The sequence below is a fragment of the Tarenaya hassleriana genome, unplaced genomic scaffold, assembly GCF_000463585.1.
Source record: "Tarenaya hassleriana unplaced genomic scaffold, ASM46358v1 Cleome9, whole genome shotgun sequence".
NCBI lineage: Eukaryota > Viridiplantae > Streptophyta > Magnoliopsida > Brassicales > Cleomaceae > Tarenaya > Tarenaya hassleriana.
In genome coordinates, this window is record NW_010971389.1 from 888204 (window position 1) to 904601 (window position 16398).

Consider the following 16398-nt stretch of genomic DNA (forward strand, 5'->3'; position numbering starts at 1 on the left):
GTCCGTGATTGATACGGGATCTCTTCATATTTTACTGATATGGGTGCTACTGGTTGTAAGTGATGCACCTCTGCTGGCAATTTTGAAGATTTTTTGTTGTTTGCGTTCTCCAATGACATTCCGACCACAATTTTGAATCAAATGATTCTCCGTAGAATGTGGAAAAAAGAGGCTGAATCTCATCACCAGGAAAAAAGGGTGAAGCAAGATTTGCTTGAGAAGGATGATGACGAAGCAACGGAGGAGTTCCGGGTGTTGCATCTGAAAATAGATTTCTGGTGGGCATCCTGGCAAATCTAGGTCTGATTTCCGTCTTTCCAACACCTCCGTTAATGGATATCTTTGTTCCCGTTCCATATGGACACACACATTATGAAGAGTTGATGATTCAGGAGCCGGAAACGAAGCTAGAGTCCTAAGGGTACAGCAAGTTCTAGTAAGAGCCCTAGTGTAAGTTCTAGTTGGGGTATGGGCAAGAGGAGCCTGTCATAGAAATGTGAAGCAAAAGCGTTCGTGTTTAACTTAGACATGAACTTCGGCTCCCGTTGATCCGTTGACTTGCACAGTGAATCCTAAGGGTCCAACACATACCTTCTATAATTCTAAATATTACAATAAAACTTAAATATTTATATATATATATAAATATCATATGATAAAATATAAATTTTTTGACTAATAAATATATTCGATTTTAAATATATTATTTTTACATAGATTTATTAAATAAAGATAATTGTAAATATATAATAAAAACCTATATATATATATTATAAGTACCATTAAATCTATATAAATATCTATTTTTTATTTTTAATATTTAAAATTATATAAATTATATATTCTATTCAAAAAATTTATAGATTTTTATAAAGAATATTTTTTGAATAATTTATATGGTTGATGGTTCGTTGATGTTTTTATAACAAATTTAAAAATTAGATATTGTTTTTAAATAAACTATATATTTGATGATATTTTTAAAATTAATTATTAATAAATTTAAAATATAAGATTTTTATATAAGTAAGATAATTAATGATTTTGTTTTTTGAATTTATCCTGGATTTTCTAAAAAAAAAATTAACGAAAACTTAAATCTGAAATATACTAATTAATTAGTTGCACCTGACATGAGCCTTAAAAGTTAAAACCGCGGGCAAAACATCTCAGCCAACATAAAAATACGGCGGCCTGTGGATACTCAATGCAAGATCCAAGACCGTAGGATCCAAGGCCGATTCTCATCTAACGGCTAACATCCTTCCACGTCCATCAAACCAAGGCTTTATGGCTCAAATCCCTCCACGTTTGGTCTTTTGAGACCGTCCGATCAGAACCAATCCAACGGCTGACATCAACTCTGAGCTCTGCCTGCAACTTCACGCCTTGCGCCATTATACGTCCGTCCACCTCCTTGACACGAAATAACTCTTCGCCATTAAGGATGTAATTCGAATATGTGCGTGTGTGTATATATATATATATATATACACACACGCACTTGCGTACAAAAAAAGTGTGTATACAGATCGTAAAATACGTAGGTATTTTTCCAATACTGAACAAAAAAAGATGGCGAGTTCTTTTCCTACAAGTAGCGAGAGATCCTCAGGCTCTACTCTTCCTCCAAACGTCAAAGAAGGTTTCGTGATTTTCTTAAATTCGTTTCATGAGAGATGTAATTTTGAAATTGCGATCTTTATAAAAAAAAAAATGAAATTGCGATGAATAGGGATCATCGATCACAGAGTTATGGTCTAATGTTATCAATTATGGAAATGGACATCATCATCAATCTAAGGCAGGATCCCAAGTTTAAAGTTCGAAACTTTCTTCGATGGTAATCGAAACTAGTAAATTAACCGTTCTGGGTTTGGCTCCAATCCAGATTTTCTCACCCGGGTCTGCAAATTTTCCCATGAAAAAATTTCCCCGGGAAAGTTTCGCAAGATCCTCAATAAATAAAAAGAAAAAGTTTCTCAAGATCAAGATCTGTTCATGTTGATGAAGTTACGTCTTTTGACCAGTGGTCGACAATGTAGCATAAATTTTGCATCTTGGCTCTTCAGCTTCCATTTCCATGGAATTCAGGTCTCGATAGCGACGAGGAGACCGATGAAACACCGGATTTTGACGCCGGAGACCAAGAAGCAGTCGCCGGAGCAGAGGCTGTTAGAAAGTATGGAGAAGGAGAAAGAAGCAGAGGAAAAGATCCTGCTGAGAAGGAGAGCAAAAGGCTAAAGAGGTAGTTCTCGGTGTTTAACCTAATTGCCATACTGCCATTGTTTTCGATGTCTGAAAGATTATAGTGGCGAAATGTTGAAGGTTGTTGAGGAACAGAGTCTCTGCCCAGCAAGCGAGGGAGAGGAAGAAAGCTTACATGAACGAGTTAGAGAAGAGGGTGAAAGATCTGGAGACGAAGAACTCTGAGCTTGAAGAAAGACTCTCCACTTTGCAGAACGAGAACCACATGCTTAGACATGTATGTCTATACTCCCACAGTTTTACACTTAAACGCAACACACACATATATATAATACCATCTTGACTTTTTTTAAATTGACAAAGATGGTTACGTTTAATTTAATTATAGTAAATCAAAATAATCATATTTGGTGTTGTGTTTGCAGATACTAAAGAACACGACGTCAAGTAGCCGGTAGAGGTAGCCGGTCGCCAAAAAAAAGTGCATATTCTATATCTAGAAGAATCGTGCAAACAAATGGAAAAAGTGCAACATACAAGGTAGGGATGTTGACATTCAAAGAGAAAGAGTCGTATAAGGAAAGAAGATATTGCACACAAAAGAGAGAAAAACAAAGTATATATTCGAAGATTATTTGAAGAATCTGGTTGGAAAGACTATAAAGGAGAACGACCATTCATTGAGAGGATTGTCGAGAAGATTGCTATTGCCGAGCATTGAGCATGAGATTGGTGAGAGATACTCATGGTGAGAGATAACTGTAAGGAAAATACTGATGAAAGTTATCTAAGAACACGGGGTATACTTGTAGAGAAGTCTTTCAATAATAGGTGAAACGTTCGCTGCGTCTAGACATGATCTAGGTTGATACGTAGTATGTGCTGCATGCAGTATGTCTGGGATTGGTAAATTTTTTTGTAATACTAAGAGTTTCATTCAGGAAGACAGAAAACTTTTGAGAGTTGAGTATTACTTAGAAAAATATCGAAATGTACTTAATTCGTATTAAAGAAATATAATCAGTTTAGAAATTTTTGATTTGTAATAAGGTGGGAGAGTGTTTTTTCAAAACATGATTTAAAAAGATCTTTTATTGGGTTTAGGTTATATCCAAATTACCAGAAAAAAAAATAGAATATAGAAGGATCAAATCAAAGCGATCTTTTCATAGTTTGTTTCCGGATTTTGGTATGTTTTGTTGATTGCTAAAGAAAAAAATATTGTTACTCGGGATTTTGATACTAAGCTAATTTTTATAGTATGATATTCATAATGACATCTAAATCCGAAGATATTACCGTTAGGACAAATCCTTCTTTATATATAATCACTAGGTTATTTAAGTTATATTTTAATCATCACAATTTACCATCCATCTACATATTATATTTTATAATTTATATTGTATCACATTTGATTTGAGGAGTAATAAAATACATAACGTATTGATTGAGAAGAAAATGGAGAATTTCAGTTACACATATAAGGTTTTGGTGGAGCGTCAGTAACGTTATTTAACTTTATAATTAAAAACAAATTGGTTTATTAATAATAGGATTAAAGATAGGGCGAAGGCACCTACAGTCACTGAAGTTTAGCCTACGGGAATCACCGGCTATAGCCGGTAATCTCTCCGGCAGCTTGTAACAGTGTGATTTTGTTTTTTTAATTAGAAAATCTAATTATTTTCTCCTCTTGTCTCTTCCTCACTTCCCTCCAATGATGTTCCAATACATCATCAGCTTTAGTGGCGCTATACAAACGGCTCGGCTTAATACATGTATATATTTTTGGGAATCTCCAAAAAGAATTTAAAACCAAGGGTTTAATGATAAAATTATACAAAAAAAAAAATCTTTTTATATTTTTGATATCCATCAAAGAATATTGAAACTATTTAAAGCAACACAAAGGATAATATTGCAAAGTCCATATATTTGGAGAAGAATTAAAGTTAAAGTTTTATCTAATCTTGTAGCTTTACGTTCACATATGTTGATTTTTTTTTAAAAATAGATTATAAAAGAAGAAATTTAGTGAGACCTTTTTTTTTTATGGAGGATGGATATCCCATAAAGTGTAAGTATAGGATTTTTAGAATTATTCTTTTTTTTTTGTATAGATAATCATGTATAATGTGACCTGGACATTATTTTATTTGTTAGGATAGTTACATGTTTGATTATTATTTTTTTTCAAATATCGAGTTCTTTCTATGTGCCACGTTCATTTTAAATCAATATAAACTTGAAAATTATCCTTTTTTTTAAACTAAAATACAAATACTTAATGGTTTAAAATAATTAATTGAAAGTATGCGTTTTAAAAAAAAATTAAAACTAGAAGGTTCGTTCTGAGAGAATTTTTTTATCCTTAATGACCAATTATTCAATAATTATGAAAATTTCATCTTATCTATTTCATGAAAATATACAAATGACTTAAAGATAATATTAGATTCAGAACTGATAATGACTATTAAATTATTTTATTCACAATAATTAATGTAAATCAAAATTGATGTAAGGAATCAAAAGTGTGTAAGCCAAGCTGTATTCATTAAGCGGACAGGCTACAGGTGAAGTATCGACTTGTAATAAAAAAAAAAAATAGAAAAAGAACACGGAAACAGAGAAATTAAAGAACATAGTAGTAGACAAGGAACTAGAGGAAGAGACCGAGAGAGAGTGGACATTTGTGTAATGAGAGCTTTCGCCGTATTGAATCGGCGACGATTTTCTGAACAAATTTTGAATCTCTCTCTGGCTTTTTGAGTACATTGTACTCTTCATCTTCTTTGGTTCAGAAACCGACGGCGTTTCTGAGCTAGAAACCGATGGAGGCGCGTGCCGGCATGGTTGCCGGATCCTACAGGAGGAACGAGCTTGTCCGGATCCGACACGATTCCGATGGCGAGGTTTGTAATCTGAGCTTCCCCCTTTCTTGGTTTTCACTTTATCTCAGTCCTTTCTAATTTTTTCCTGTTTATTTGATGGTTCTGATTTTCTCTGCTCGGGTTTTGATAGCTAGATCTGATCCGAATTCCCCCATTTCTGGTATTTCTGTATGATTTTGAGTTCTGGGCATTCATCTATGAAGTGGGTTAGTTTCAACTTATCAACTTCGACCGAGTGGCTTAACTGCGAATCTTGTTTGGTTCGATGTCAGTTTCCAGTTTAAGATTCGTTGGAATCTGGTAATCATGTTCGGATCTCTGTTTTTGTACTTTCTACTCTGTTTTTGTCTCCATTTGGCTTTCGATCTATTCCGAACAGTGTTGGTGGATGCTTCATATAAGGATTTGGTTTCTGATTTTTATTATCATTCTCTAAATCATAGATTTTCAAAGTCCAAAACTTTCCTTATATGCTAATTGAAAACTAGCATAGCCAAGTTGCATTTGTACTTGAAGATCTCTTATGATGAAGTTATCAAAGGGATATTCCTGAATCCAGATTTTCCTTTGGTTGCTACAGCATTATTTCCTTTGTGGGTCAACATTAGGATCTGAGATCATTTGAAGGCGGTTTCTTAAAATTGCTCGTCTAGATCCATAGGGATCTGTTCCTTTCTTTTAGTCTCATTGTTTGTGTGGGGAATCTCTGATTACTAGTAACACAATGGTGATCAAAATGCAGCCCAAACCCTTGAAAAACCTGAATGGACAGATATGTCAGATCTGTGGTGATGGGGTTGGACTTACTGAAAATGGTGATGTGTTCGTAGCTTGTAATGAATGTGCATTCCCCGTATGTCGACCTTGTTATGAGTATGAGAGGAAAGACGGAACTCAGTGCTGTCCACAATGTAAGACTAGGTACAGACGACACAAAGGTCAGTAGTCTGATGTGCTTCTTCGTACCGGGTTTCCTTTTTTTCACCCCATATGATCGTCATTCTTGATGTTCATTTCTGATTTTGAAACAAGTTTGATTCGTTCAGGCAGTCCTCGTGTTGAAGGAGATGAAGATGAAGATGATGTTGATGATCTCGAGAACGAGTTCAATTACTCTCAGGGGAATAACAAGGCGAGACATCTGCGTCATGGTGAAGAGTTCTCATCGTCTTCCAGACATGAATCTCAACCAATTCCCCTTCTCACCCATGGCCATACGGTAGGAATACACACATTTGTCTGTTCACCTTTTAGACTGTGGGGTGACTTGTACCACTCAAGAAACCTCTAGATTTCCATATGATTGGACATTGTTGAGAAGTTTCTACTCGATTTTCAATTTGGGCATCATAACATTGGCTTCACTATGACGCCTACTTTCTCAAGTCTTCTTGTGTCCATTTCTTTTTCTTTTCTTGGTAATCTAAGGTTAGTTTTATCTGTGTTTTTAGTTGCATCTGTTCTTAAAATATTGGTAACTTTTTTATACACAGGTTTCTGGGGAGATTCCTTGCGCTACTCCTGATACACAATCTGTTCGAACTATGTCAGGTCCCTTGGGCCCTCCTGACAGGAATGCTGCTTCATCTCCATATGTTGACCCAAGACAACCTGGTATTCATCAACGTTTGATTCTTTGTTCTTGAACATGATTGGATGGAATTTCTTCACGTTATTACAGTTTTTTGGGATACTTTAACTGATAACTCCATACGAAATTGCAGTCCCTGTAAGAATTGTGGACCCTTCCAAGGATTTGAACTCTTATGGTCTTGGAACCGTTGACTGGAAAGAAAGGGTTGAAGGCTGGAAGTTGAAGCAGGAGAAGAATATGATACAGGTAAATGGTAAATACCATGAAGGGAAGGGAGGAGAAATTGAAGGGACTGGTTCGAATGGCGAAGAACTCCAAATGTAAGTTGCAATTCCAGATTCATTTCTTCGTTGGTTGGTTTATATATTTATAAATATGCTTTCATCCTCTGATTGGAAACCTTATGGACATAGATATTTTGGAAGATTTGAATGTGTAGAAACTTATAATAATGAAAGATAACCTACAATTCATGTCTAAAGTTTTATTTACTGTTCTCATTTGTGGATATTGTTCTGACAGGGCTGATGATGCTAGGCTTCCTATGAGCCGTATCGTGCCTATCCCATCCTCCCACGTGACACCATATCGAGTTGTGATTGTTCTTCGGCTTATCATCTTGGGATTCTTCTTGCAATACCGTACAACTCATCCCGTCAAAGATGCATATGCCTTGTGGTTGACATCAGTTATTTGTGAGATCTGGTTTGCATTTTCTTGGCTTCTTGACCAGTTTCCAAAGTGGTATCCCATTAACAGGGAGACTTATCTCGACAGGCTCGCTTTAAGGTTGGTGTTTAAGTTTATACTCTTCCTTTTTCGCCATAACTGGTTTCTTGACTCTGTTTTCCCACTTATTTTTAAGATACATTTTTCATGCTTGCCTTCTTGAAATATCTGTTATGTTATGTCTGTCTCCCTTGGAATAGATCTTGGTTGGTATTGTCTTTTTCTTTAACTATTTAATTTTTTCTATTGTAGATATGATCGGGAAGGTGAACCTTCGCAGCTAGCTCCTGTTGATGTGTTTGTTAGTACGGTGGACCCGATGAAAGAACCTCCTCTTGTAACAGCTAACACGGTTCTCTCAATTCTTTCTGTGGACTACCCGGTTGACAAAGTAGCTTGTTATGTTTCTGATGATGGTTCAGCTATGCTAACCTTTGAAGCCCTCTCTGAAACTTCAGAGTTTGCAAAGAAATGGGTTCCTTTCTGCAAGAAGTTCAACATTGAACCTAGAGCCCCCGAGTTTTATTTTTCCCAAAAGATAGATTACTTGAAAGACAAGATCCAACCGTCTTTTGTTAAAGAGCGACGTGCAATGAAGGTGATTTGGATTAATACAATTGCATGAAGAGTGACCCTTTTGTGTATATATATAATATTTTTTCCATGTGCTGACCAGAGAGAGTATGAGGAGTTTAAGGTGAGGATCAATGCCCTTGTGGCCAAAGCACAGAAGATGCCTGAAGAAGGCTGGACAATGCAGGATGGTACTCCGTGGCCTGGTAATAACCCGAGAGACCATCCGGGAATGATCCAGGTAGAGTAGGGGAAGTCTTATTATCTCTCTACCAGTTTAAGGGTAGTGCCACAACATTATTTTCAAAATATGCCATTGATGATGCTAGATTACGTGGTTTTAATCTCAGGTGTTCTTAGGTCACAGTGGAGGCCTTGATACTGATGGAAATGAGCTGCCTAGGCTCATCTACGTTTCTCGTGAAAAGCGACCTGGATTTCAGCATCACAAGAAGGCTGGAGCTATGAATGCACTGGTTCGTTTCCTTTTAAATTCCTACTTCCCCCTCGATTTCTCGTTTCTTCATAGTTCTGTTGTAGAATGCCTTGGAGACTTTCTTGCCAAAATGTTCAGTCAGCCCTCTCGTGAGAATATACTTAAATCAGTCAAGAACATAGCTTTTGTATTTTTACATGATTAAGCTTTTCATTGCCATTGACAGATCCGTGTTTCAGCTGTTCTTACCAACGGGGCGTATCTGTTGAACGTGGATTGTGATCACTACTTCAACAACAGCAAAGCTCTTAAAGAAGCAATGTGTTTCATGATGGACCCTGTTATCGGAAAGAAGTGTTGCTATGTGCAGTTCCCACAACGTTTTGATGGTATTGACTTGCACGATCGATATGCCAACAGAAACATCGTGTTCTTTGACGTGAGTTAATGACTAACCATTCTCAACTCATGTCTCTCCTTCCCCCTTTTTTTGTTGGTATCCTATGTCATTCACTATTTCCCCTTTTGGCTGATTCAAATCTTTTCTTTTCCATTTGCAGATTAACTTGAAGGGGTTGGATGGTATCCAGGGTCCAGTTTATGTGGGTACTGGTTGTTGTTTCAATAGGCAGGCTCTGTATGGTTATGACCCTGTCTTGACAGAAGAAGATCTTGAACCGAATATTATTGTGAAGAGTTGTTGCGGGTCAAGGAAGAAAGGAAAGAGCGGCAAGAAGAGTAATTACGACAAAAAGAGAGGAGGAATCATCAAAAGAAGTGACTCGAATGCTCCCCTTTTCAATATGGAAGACATCGAAGAGGGTTTCGAAGGTTGGACTGTTAGTCTAAAAACGATGTTTGTATGTGTGAAGAAATTCTTCACAGTATATGATGAATAGCTCGGTTTTAACGTTCTTCATTATGCAGGCTATGATGATGAGAGGTCACTTCTAATGTCTCAGAAGAGTCTCGAGAAGCGTTTTGGCCAGTCTCCGGTATTTATAGCAGCTACCTTCATGGAACAGGGCGGTATTCCACCAACGACCAATCCCGCAACTCTTCTGAAAGAAGCAATTCATGTTATCAGCTGCGGTTACGAGGACAAGACGGAATGGGGCAAAGAGGTTAGTCAATATAATATCGGAAGGACATGTTTTAGTCCCTGTTCTCCTTCTTACATGTCTGAAAACCACTTCATGTTTGGTTTTTAGATCGGTTGGATCTACGGTTCTGTGACAGAAGATATTCTTACCGGGTTCAAAATGCATGCCCGAGGCTGGATGTCGGTATACTGCATGCCTCCACGGCCTGCATTCAAGGGTTCTGCACCAATCAATCTTTCGGATCGTCTCAATCAAGTTCTTCGATGGGCTTTGGGTTCTATCGAGATTCTGCTGAGTAGACATTGTCCCATATGGTATGGTTACAATGGAAGGTTGAAGCTTTTGGAGAGACTCGCCTACATCAACACCATCGTCTATCCTATTACTTCCATCCCGCTGATAGCTTACTGTATGCTCCCAGCTTTTTGCCTCATCACCAACAAGTTCATCATACCCGAGGTCAGTTAAACTACCTATTAGCTTTAATTTGATGCCGTGTCCCATTTATCTGAATAGGGGGTGGGTGCGGGTAGCCATGAGTCTCGCGTATACCCGAACACGTGAAAATCTAGAGTTTTATTAACTTGATTGACTATGGGCTTATAATGGCAATTTTATACGGAAAACTATCTAGGTATTATTGTAAGTACACTAAAACATCAGGAAAATCCCGAACCTTTGGCATGTAACCCGTTGTGGCTTGGAAAATCCCAAACCCGCAGCCCGGGTTTCCTCGCCTCGTCGCACTTGCCTTCGGTATCATTGGTGGGACAGGTACCCGCCTCTTGGATACCCGTGAAACCGGGTACCGAAAACCTGCGGGGCTCAGGTTTAAACACCCACCCGTATCTCTGAATCCTTGGGAGATGATCTGATGTGTAAACAATGTTGCAGATAAGCAATTTCGCTAGCATGTGGTTCATTCTGCTTTTCATATCAATCTTTGCGACGGGAATCTTGGAGCTAAGATGGAGCGGAGTGAGCATCGAGGACTGGTGGAGGAATGAGCAGTTCTGGGTCATCGGTGGAACTTCTGCCCATCTCTTTGCCGTCTTCCAAGGTCTCCTCAAAGTCTCAGGTTTAAACACCCACCCGTATCTCTGAATCCTTGGGAGATGATCTGATGTGTAAACAATGTTGCAGATAAGCAATTTCGCTAGCATGTGGTTCATTCTGCTTTTCATATCAATCTTTGCGACGGGAATCTTGGAGCTAAGATGGAGCGGAGTGAGCATCGAGGACTGGTGGAGGAATGAGCAGTTCTGGGTCATCGGTGGAACTTCTGCCCATCTCTTTGCCGTCTTCCAAGGTCTCCTCAAAGTCCTCGCGGGTATCGACACCAATTTCACAGTCACTTCCAAAGCCTCTGATGAAGACGGAGACTTTGCCGAGCTCTACGTCTTCAAATGGACGTCGCTTCTCGTCCCTCCCACCACAGTCTTGATCGTGAACCTTGTTGGGATCGTGACTGGCGTCTCTTACGCCATAAACAGCGGGTACCAGTCCTGGGGCCCACTCTTCGGGAAGCTATTCTTCGCCCTTTGGGTCATTGCCCATTTGTACCCTTTCTTGAAGGGTCTCTTGGGGAGACAGAACAGAACTCCAACCATTGTCATTGTCTGGTCCATCCTTCTTGCATCCATCTTCTCCTTGCTCTGGGTTCGGATCAACCCCTTCGTCTCAACCACCTCGAGCACCAATGTCAATGGCCAATGCGGCGTCAACTGTTAGATCGGTATTCCCTCGTCTGTCATGATATCATCTCAACAAGCTCACACTATCTCCAGGAAAAACCCTAAACCTGGGGGGGGGGGGGGTCTTGTAAGGACTTCGAAGTGTTTTCATGGGAACTTGTTCGGTTGGAATTTGTAGTTTTGTGTTCGCACTCTTTGTATTGTAACGTTAAATTATGTAACTTTATATGGAAAAATGTGATCTGTTATTCTTTCTTAAATTGTTCGTCTCCGGTATTTGAGCTCAGTCCTTTGAAATTGATACTACGTAATGCGTATCAAAGGTCAACAGACATAATCCAAGTTTTAATTCTTTATTTTTTATTCGGTTATTTGTGTATTTTGGTTTCATAATTTTGAAAAAGTTGTTTATTCGACTTTTTTGTTTGATTTTTTAGAATTCAAATTTTCGTTGAAAATATTCATTTTTTAGGAAATAAAACATTTGTTTCTTTATATTTTTTGTCATTTTCTTATTTACCTAATCAATTTTTAGATCCAATTCATTTTAAATAAATAAGATGATTATATATTATTTGATTCCATATAGTTTTAACAACCAACACCGTAAACACATATAGACCAAATTAAGAGGAAAAATCATTTTGAATAACTTTTTTCTTATAATCGGGTCAGAGAATGTTTTTCTATTATTTTCATTAACAATAGAACATGAATATATACACATATGTAGTCAACATTAAAGAATGTATAGACAATATTTTAGGCAACAACAAATCATAAAATCAGGGTTATGATTTGAGAATAATATCACGGGAGATATTGTTTCATATCATTCCATTATCTTCGGCCTCGGTCCATGGATGTATGGCTACGATGTTCCATTTTTTTCCTTGGTGTCGATTTTATCTCTTTTCTCTCTTATGTTTTCGTTTCTACGGTATCCGAGTTTGTTCTTCGAAATTTTCAACACCGTAACTGATATCTGGTTCACCTCGTTTAGAATTGGTTTGAATTCAGTGTCTACTTTCAGTTATTCATTGTTCAACGATAACACCAGACATTAGTCCTCTATTATTTTTTTGTTTGTTTTTTTAGATGACAAATGATACAAAATGTGGATTCAATTGTGTATTTACCACGTAGTGATGGTTATATTATAAACCACATAATCATGTCTACAATTCACGTGAATAGCTTTGTTAGTACGTAGCATTTTTTTGTTTAAATTTAGGAATTTAGATTTTTTTTTTAACAAATCATCGTTTTTGTGAATCTTTTTGACAAAAAAATAGTGTACATATTAAATTGTTAAATTTGAAAAATTTTATTTGATGTTTCATTGTATAATGATTTTTTGGTGTTTTTTTTCTCTATTTGGAAGGGGGGGGGGGGAGTAACACTAAAACGGCATCGTTTTAGTCCCAAAACCCCTTCGTCGGGGCTTATATTGTTCGTCCTCTTTCTCCCCCACTCTCTCGCTTGAAGCTGAAGGCAATGGCGGCTGTGATCGAGGGAATGAAAAAGCTTAGCATCGCTGACGCGAGGAAGAACCGAATCCAAGTCTCCAACACTAAGAAACCCCTCTTCTTCTACGTCAATCTCGCCAAGGTACAGCCATTTTTCGGTCTCTCTCGCCGTTGATGATTTATCTGGGGCTTGACATTGCTGAAACGACAAGTCCATGTTTCCTCAGAGATACATGCAGCAGCACAGTGAAGTTGAGCTCTCGGCTCTCGGGATGGGTAATTCCCTAACCTCGTTCTCATGGATCATAAACCGCGTTGTCTGATTTTTATCTCACAAAATCTCAACTTTTCCATCCTCTCCAGCGATTGCAACTGTTGTCAACATTGCCGAAATTCTCAAGAGCAATGGGTTTGCAGTTGAGAAGAGTAAGGCAGCTCACACTTTCTCTTTGCTCGAATCTCTTTAGCTTAATCATCGGGAACCTAATCTTTTGTGTCGGCCAGAGATTATGACTTCCATGGTGGACATGAGAGAGGAGATTGGGCGGCCTGTTCACAAACCAAAAGTAAAACCCTGATGCGAGGAAGCCCCTGAACATGAACCCTGATCGCTATTTTACATGACCTGTTTTCTGATCTGGTCGATTTGTGTTTGCAAGATCGAGATCATGCTGGGGAAGACAGAGAAGTTTGATGAGCTGATGGCTGCTGCACAACAGGAGGCTGTGGAGACAGAACATCAGAGCTAGAGAGTGTTGGTTGGTGCCTTCTTGTCTTGAGGGCTCTGCTTGCTTTAGTGAAACCACTCTTTAGAGGATTCATTAGTGAATTAACTAACTTCAGTTACTTATTGGTTGTATGGACACCTGATCCCTCTTGTTTTTGTCTGAGAAATAGAAACAGAGGAAAGCATTTCCGTTCCATGTCTGAAGTATGCATTTAACCTGTAGACATAGTATTTGACCGATCCTCACAAAGAGCTCTGCTTGCAATGACTTTGAACAGAGACAAGTCTAGAACACCTTAAGGATGTTGCCTGAAAATCTTTTAACTTATTTGAACCCGAAAAAATGGTCAAATGACCCAAAGCAATAAGGGATCCAACAAAAATGCTGCAGTGAATATGTTGAAGAGTTGGATCCAAAAGGATTCCATAGTTTCCCCGTTAACTCCTCAGGTGTGTATCTGCAAGCCTCACTTGGCACAATGTCAGTCCCCATAAAACCTGGGTCGGAGAATCGTCAACTGGATCTTTTCGTTCAAATCCAGAATCGGAGCTCCTCTACTCCAAGAACAAGCGAGAGCAGTCAGGCTTCTTGATCATCCTCGACAAGTACCCTCTTGCAGAACTCATAACACATGAAGGAGATCCCAGCCGCAGGAACCAACTTCAAACAACTAGGGCCAAGCCCTCGATACCAACCTTGGATGCCTTCTTGCTCGAGAATGCACAAGAGAGCATGCAACATGTTCTTGTAGACCGCCCTCCCTCCTACTGCTCCCACCTGCATATGCTTCCGGGCCACCTCTAGAGGGAAAGTTGCACTGCTTGAGACTGCACCCGCAAAGGAACCTATCAAAAGAGTCTCAACGTTACCGATCTTCTCTTGCTTCAAGAACTTGCGGTATGCTTTTCTTAGCGAGTCGTAGGCAAAGTAGTTTGTTGCTGCGTATGGAACAACTCCTATAAGACTCGGGGCAAGACCCCTGTATAGTTCTGTAGGACCTTCCTCCCGAATTATTTTGAGAAATGCATCGCATATTCCCTTGTAAACACCTCTCTGCAAATAGTTTGGAAGGATCAATCAATTAACGAAAACTAAATGATTGATCAATTATGTCTCGTGTAGATTGCCAATCCCAAACACAATCTTACGGAAACATTGTTCTTGGAATGCTATGGAGCGTAGCGTACCTGAATGGTGAGGCGGGTCTTGACCAATTCAAGGGGGTATGTTAAGAGGGTCTGACTAACTCCAGCACAGGCACCTGCGATTAACGAGGCTGGAATGGGAAGCTTTGACTGCTCTCCGAGTTTTGGAGACAAATTCTTGTTTACTGTCTCGAAAACAAAAAGCTGCAGAAAGGGGTTCAAAGGTCCGATTAGGAAAAGCGCCAACAATTCTATCATCTGGCCTTGAATGATTTCTGATGAACAAAGGCTTTATTTCCAGAAATTAATCGACGACATGTCGGCAGCGGGCAGCCGTTAAGCAACAGAATGTCCAAGTTGAAATTCTGCATTCGGATCGAATCAGTTCAAGAAAAACACCATCTAAAATGCAGCCTAACTATTACTTCTTGGGACAAAGCCCGCTATTTCCAATGTCAGAACCCAACACAAAGAATCCAAGATGAAACAGACGACAAAGGAACACTCATGACCAACGTAAGTATATGATCCTATCATATTCTCCTTGTTCCCTAATAACAGTTCACCACCTCGGACTTGTAAAAGTCAGACACTTTATGCAATTCAACGACCAAATTCACATCACAAAGGCAACTGTGGAATCCGCATTGCAATAAACCTTCAACACAAATCAGAACATTTTGTCAAAGACGGAAAGAATCAGTGTACCTCGACGGCTCGAGCCGGTGCTACACGGATGACATTGACCAAATTGCCCCTGAAGAGCCCTTTCCAACCTTCATTCTTCATGATATCATGGAAAACTTCAGTGGTCGAGTGTCCACCGCTTCCAACCATCAGATGTGTCCTAATGGTCTCCAATGGCGCCACCGCCGTTCTCGAGACGGCTCCGGCGACGGCTCCGCTAATAAGCCGCCGCAACGATGGGTTCGATATCTTTATTTTCAATTTCAGCCCACTTTTCTTCTTCTTCCTCCCACCGACCACTTCTTCTTCCTTCTCCTTCGCCGGCAAATACTTGACGTAGAGATCATGGAGCTGAGCAGCGAAGCTGTTATTGCCGCTGTTCGCGGGGTCAGGAGTCGAAACGGACCCGGAACCGAAATCCGACCCAAATCCAGATCCTAATTGATTCACGCTCGCGAATAAACCACCAACTGGGCGATAATTTCTGCAGTCTAGGCTCCATTGATATCCCAAATCGGATACAGAGTACAACCCATTTCTCGTATCGTCAAACAACTGAATTCCGGTCTTACCCATGAATGTCCTGGGTCGGTTGAAATGGTCGTTTCAGAGCGTGATTCTGAGAGATTGCCCAAGTGAGCACGGTCGTCCCATCCTCGTGGAAACCGAATGGAAGAGAGAAACTTCGCCGGGAAGAAGAGATTTTCCGGAGATGGGTACGTGGAGAATTGAGTGGGGAAGACAGGGGGGAGAATAAACAGAACGAAAGAGTTCAGATGGAATCTGCTGTCTCTCTCGGTCGCTGGTTGTCCCTTTCGGTGGAGCTAGCAGGCGTCTTACAATTACAAGTGTTGCTGCTTTTTGCCTTTGAGTAGGTGAGAGAGAGAGAGAGAGAGAGAGAGAGAGAGAGAGAGAGAGGCTGCGGTTTAGGTTTTCTTTTTCTTAGATATTTTTTAGATTTTTTTTGGTTCAGTATGTTTTTATTTGTTTTTGCTTTATAGATATAAATACATACGTGGAATCGGAGAATTTGGTCGTCTTATATTGGAAAATCCGTCAAACTATGACCTGCATATATATATATATATATATATATATATATATATATATATATATATATATTCGCTAAAAATCC

At 39.1% G+C, this 16398-nt stretch overlaps 4 protein-coding genes across 5 annotated transcripts; 3 read left to right on the forward strand and 1 right to left on the reverse strand.

Moving 5' to 3' along the window:
* The first annotated feature begins 1425 nt into the window (after nucleotides 1-1425).
* Nucleotides 1426-2681, forward strand: LOC104803666 (transcription factor HY5-like). The gene is made up of 4 exons (XM_010527666.2): nucleotides 1426-1645; nucleotides 2095-2248; nucleotides 2329-2485; nucleotides 2634-2681. Exons 1-4 carry the CDS (start codon nucleotides 1576-1578, stop codon nucleotides 2664-2666), a joined length of 414 nt encoding a protein of 137 aa, XP_010525968.1. The 5' UTR covers nucleotides 1426-1575; the 3' UTR covers nucleotides 2667-2681.
* Nucleotides 2682-4853: 2172 nt separating this feature from the next.
* On the forward strand, nucleotides 4854-11494 carry LOC104803667 (cellulose synthase A catalytic subunit 1 [UDP-forming]). 2 transcript variants are annotated; one of them, XM_010527667.2, is made up of 15 exons: nucleotides 4856-5126; nucleotides 5848-6043; nucleotides 6152-6324; nucleotides 6599-6719; nucleotides 6830-7019; nucleotides 7222-7488; nucleotides 7681-8026; nucleotides 8105-8242; nucleotides 8352-8477; nucleotides 8664-8876; nucleotides 8998-9268; nucleotides 9365-9561; nucleotides 9649-9999; nucleotides 10435-10600; nucleotides 10850-11494. In XM_010527667.2, exons 1-15 carry the CDS (start codon nucleotides 5046-5048, stop codon nucleotides 11269-11271), a joined length of 3258 nt encoding a protein of 1085 aa, XP_010525969.1. In that variant the 5' UTR covers nucleotides 4856-5045; the 3' UTR covers nucleotides 11272-11494. The 2 variants fall into 2 exon arrangements, with proteins under 2 accessions (XP_010525970.1, XP_010525969.1); XM_010527668.2 differs by lacking the exon at nucleotides 10435-10600 and having other exon boundaries at nucleotides 4854-5126; nucleotides 10684-11494.
* Nucleotides 11495-12698: 1204 nt separating this feature from the next.
* Nucleotides 12699-13624, forward strand: LOC104803669 (uncharacterized protein At2g34160-like). The gene is made up of 5 exons (XM_010527670.2): nucleotides 12699-12845; nucleotides 12931-12979; nucleotides 13067-13129; nucleotides 13208-13269; nucleotides 13363-13624. Exons 1-5 carry the CDS (start codon nucleotides 12732-12734, stop codon nucleotides 13450-13452), a joined length of 378 nt encoding a protein of 125 aa, XP_010525972.1. The 5' UTR covers nucleotides 12699-12731; the 3' UTR covers nucleotides 13453-13624.
* Nucleotides 13622-16186, reverse strand: LOC104803668 (adenine nucleotide transporter BT1, chloroplastic/mitochondrial-like). The gene is made up of 3 exons (XM_010527669.2): nucleotides 15285-16186; nucleotides 14619-14780; nucleotides 13622-14484 (listed from the first exon to the last, which is right to left on the reverse strand). The coding sequence occupies exons 1-3, from the start codon at nucleotides 15837-15839 to the stop codon at nucleotides 14011-14013; spliced, it is 1191 nt and encodes a 396-aa protein (XP_010525971.1). The 5' UTR covers nucleotides 15840-16186; the 3' UTR covers nucleotides 13622-14010.
* Nucleotides 16187-16398: the final 212 nt, after the last annotated feature.

Excerpts from the sequence above, each read along its gene's own strand:
- LOC104803669 (XM_010527670.2), top strand. The coding sequence starts at position 12,732 with ATGGCGGCTGTGATCGAGGGAATGAAAAAGCTTAGCATCGCTGACGCG. Across the intron at positions 12,846-12,930 it reads TCTACGTCAATCTCGCCAAG|AGATACATGCAGCAGCACAG; the intron begins GTACAGCCATTT and ends ATGTTTCCTCAG. Across the intron at positions 13,130-13,207 it reads TGGGTTTGCAGTTGAGAAGA|AGATTATGACTTCCATGGTG; the intron begins GTAAGGCAGCTC and ends TGTGTCGGCCAG.
- LOC104803667 (XM_010527668.2), top strand. The coding sequence starts at position 5,046 with ATGGAGGCGCGTGCCGGCATGGTTGCCGGATCCTACAGGAGGAACGAG. Across the intron at positions 7,489-7,680 it reads CTCGACAGGCTCGCTTTAAG|ATATGATCGGGAAGGTGAAC; the intron begins GTTGGTGTTTAA and ends TTTCTATTGTAG. Across the intron at positions 8,877-8,997 it reads GAAACATCGTGTTCTTTGAC|ATTAACTTGAAGGGGTTGGA; the intron begins GTGAGTTAATGA and ends TTCCATTTGCAG.
- LOC104803668 (XM_010527669.2), bottom strand. The coding sequence starts at position 15,839 with ATGGGTAAGACCGGAATTCAGTTGTTTGACGATACGAGAAATGGGTTG. Across the intron at positions 14,781-15,284 it reads CACCGGCTCGAGCCGTCGAG|CTTTTTGTTTTCGAGACAGT; the intron begins GTACACTGATTC and ends CCCTTTCTGCAG. Across the intron at positions 14,485-14,618 it reads AGACCCGCCTCACCATTCAG|AGAGGTGTTTACAAGGGAAT; the intron begins GTACGCTACGCT and ends AACTATTTGCAG.
- LOC104803666 (XM_010527666.2), top strand. The coding sequence starts at position 1,576 with ATGGCGAGTTCTTTTCCTACAAGTAGCGAGAGATCCTCAGGCTCTACT. Across the intron at positions 1,646-2,094 it reads TCCTCCAAACGTCAAAGAAG|GTCTCGATAGCGACGAGGAG; the intron begins GTTTCGTGATTT and ends CATGGAATTCAG. Across the intron at positions 2,486-2,633 it reads AGAACCACATGCTTAGACAT|ATACTAAAGAACACGACGTC; the intron begins GTATGTCTATAC and ends TTGTGTTTGCAG.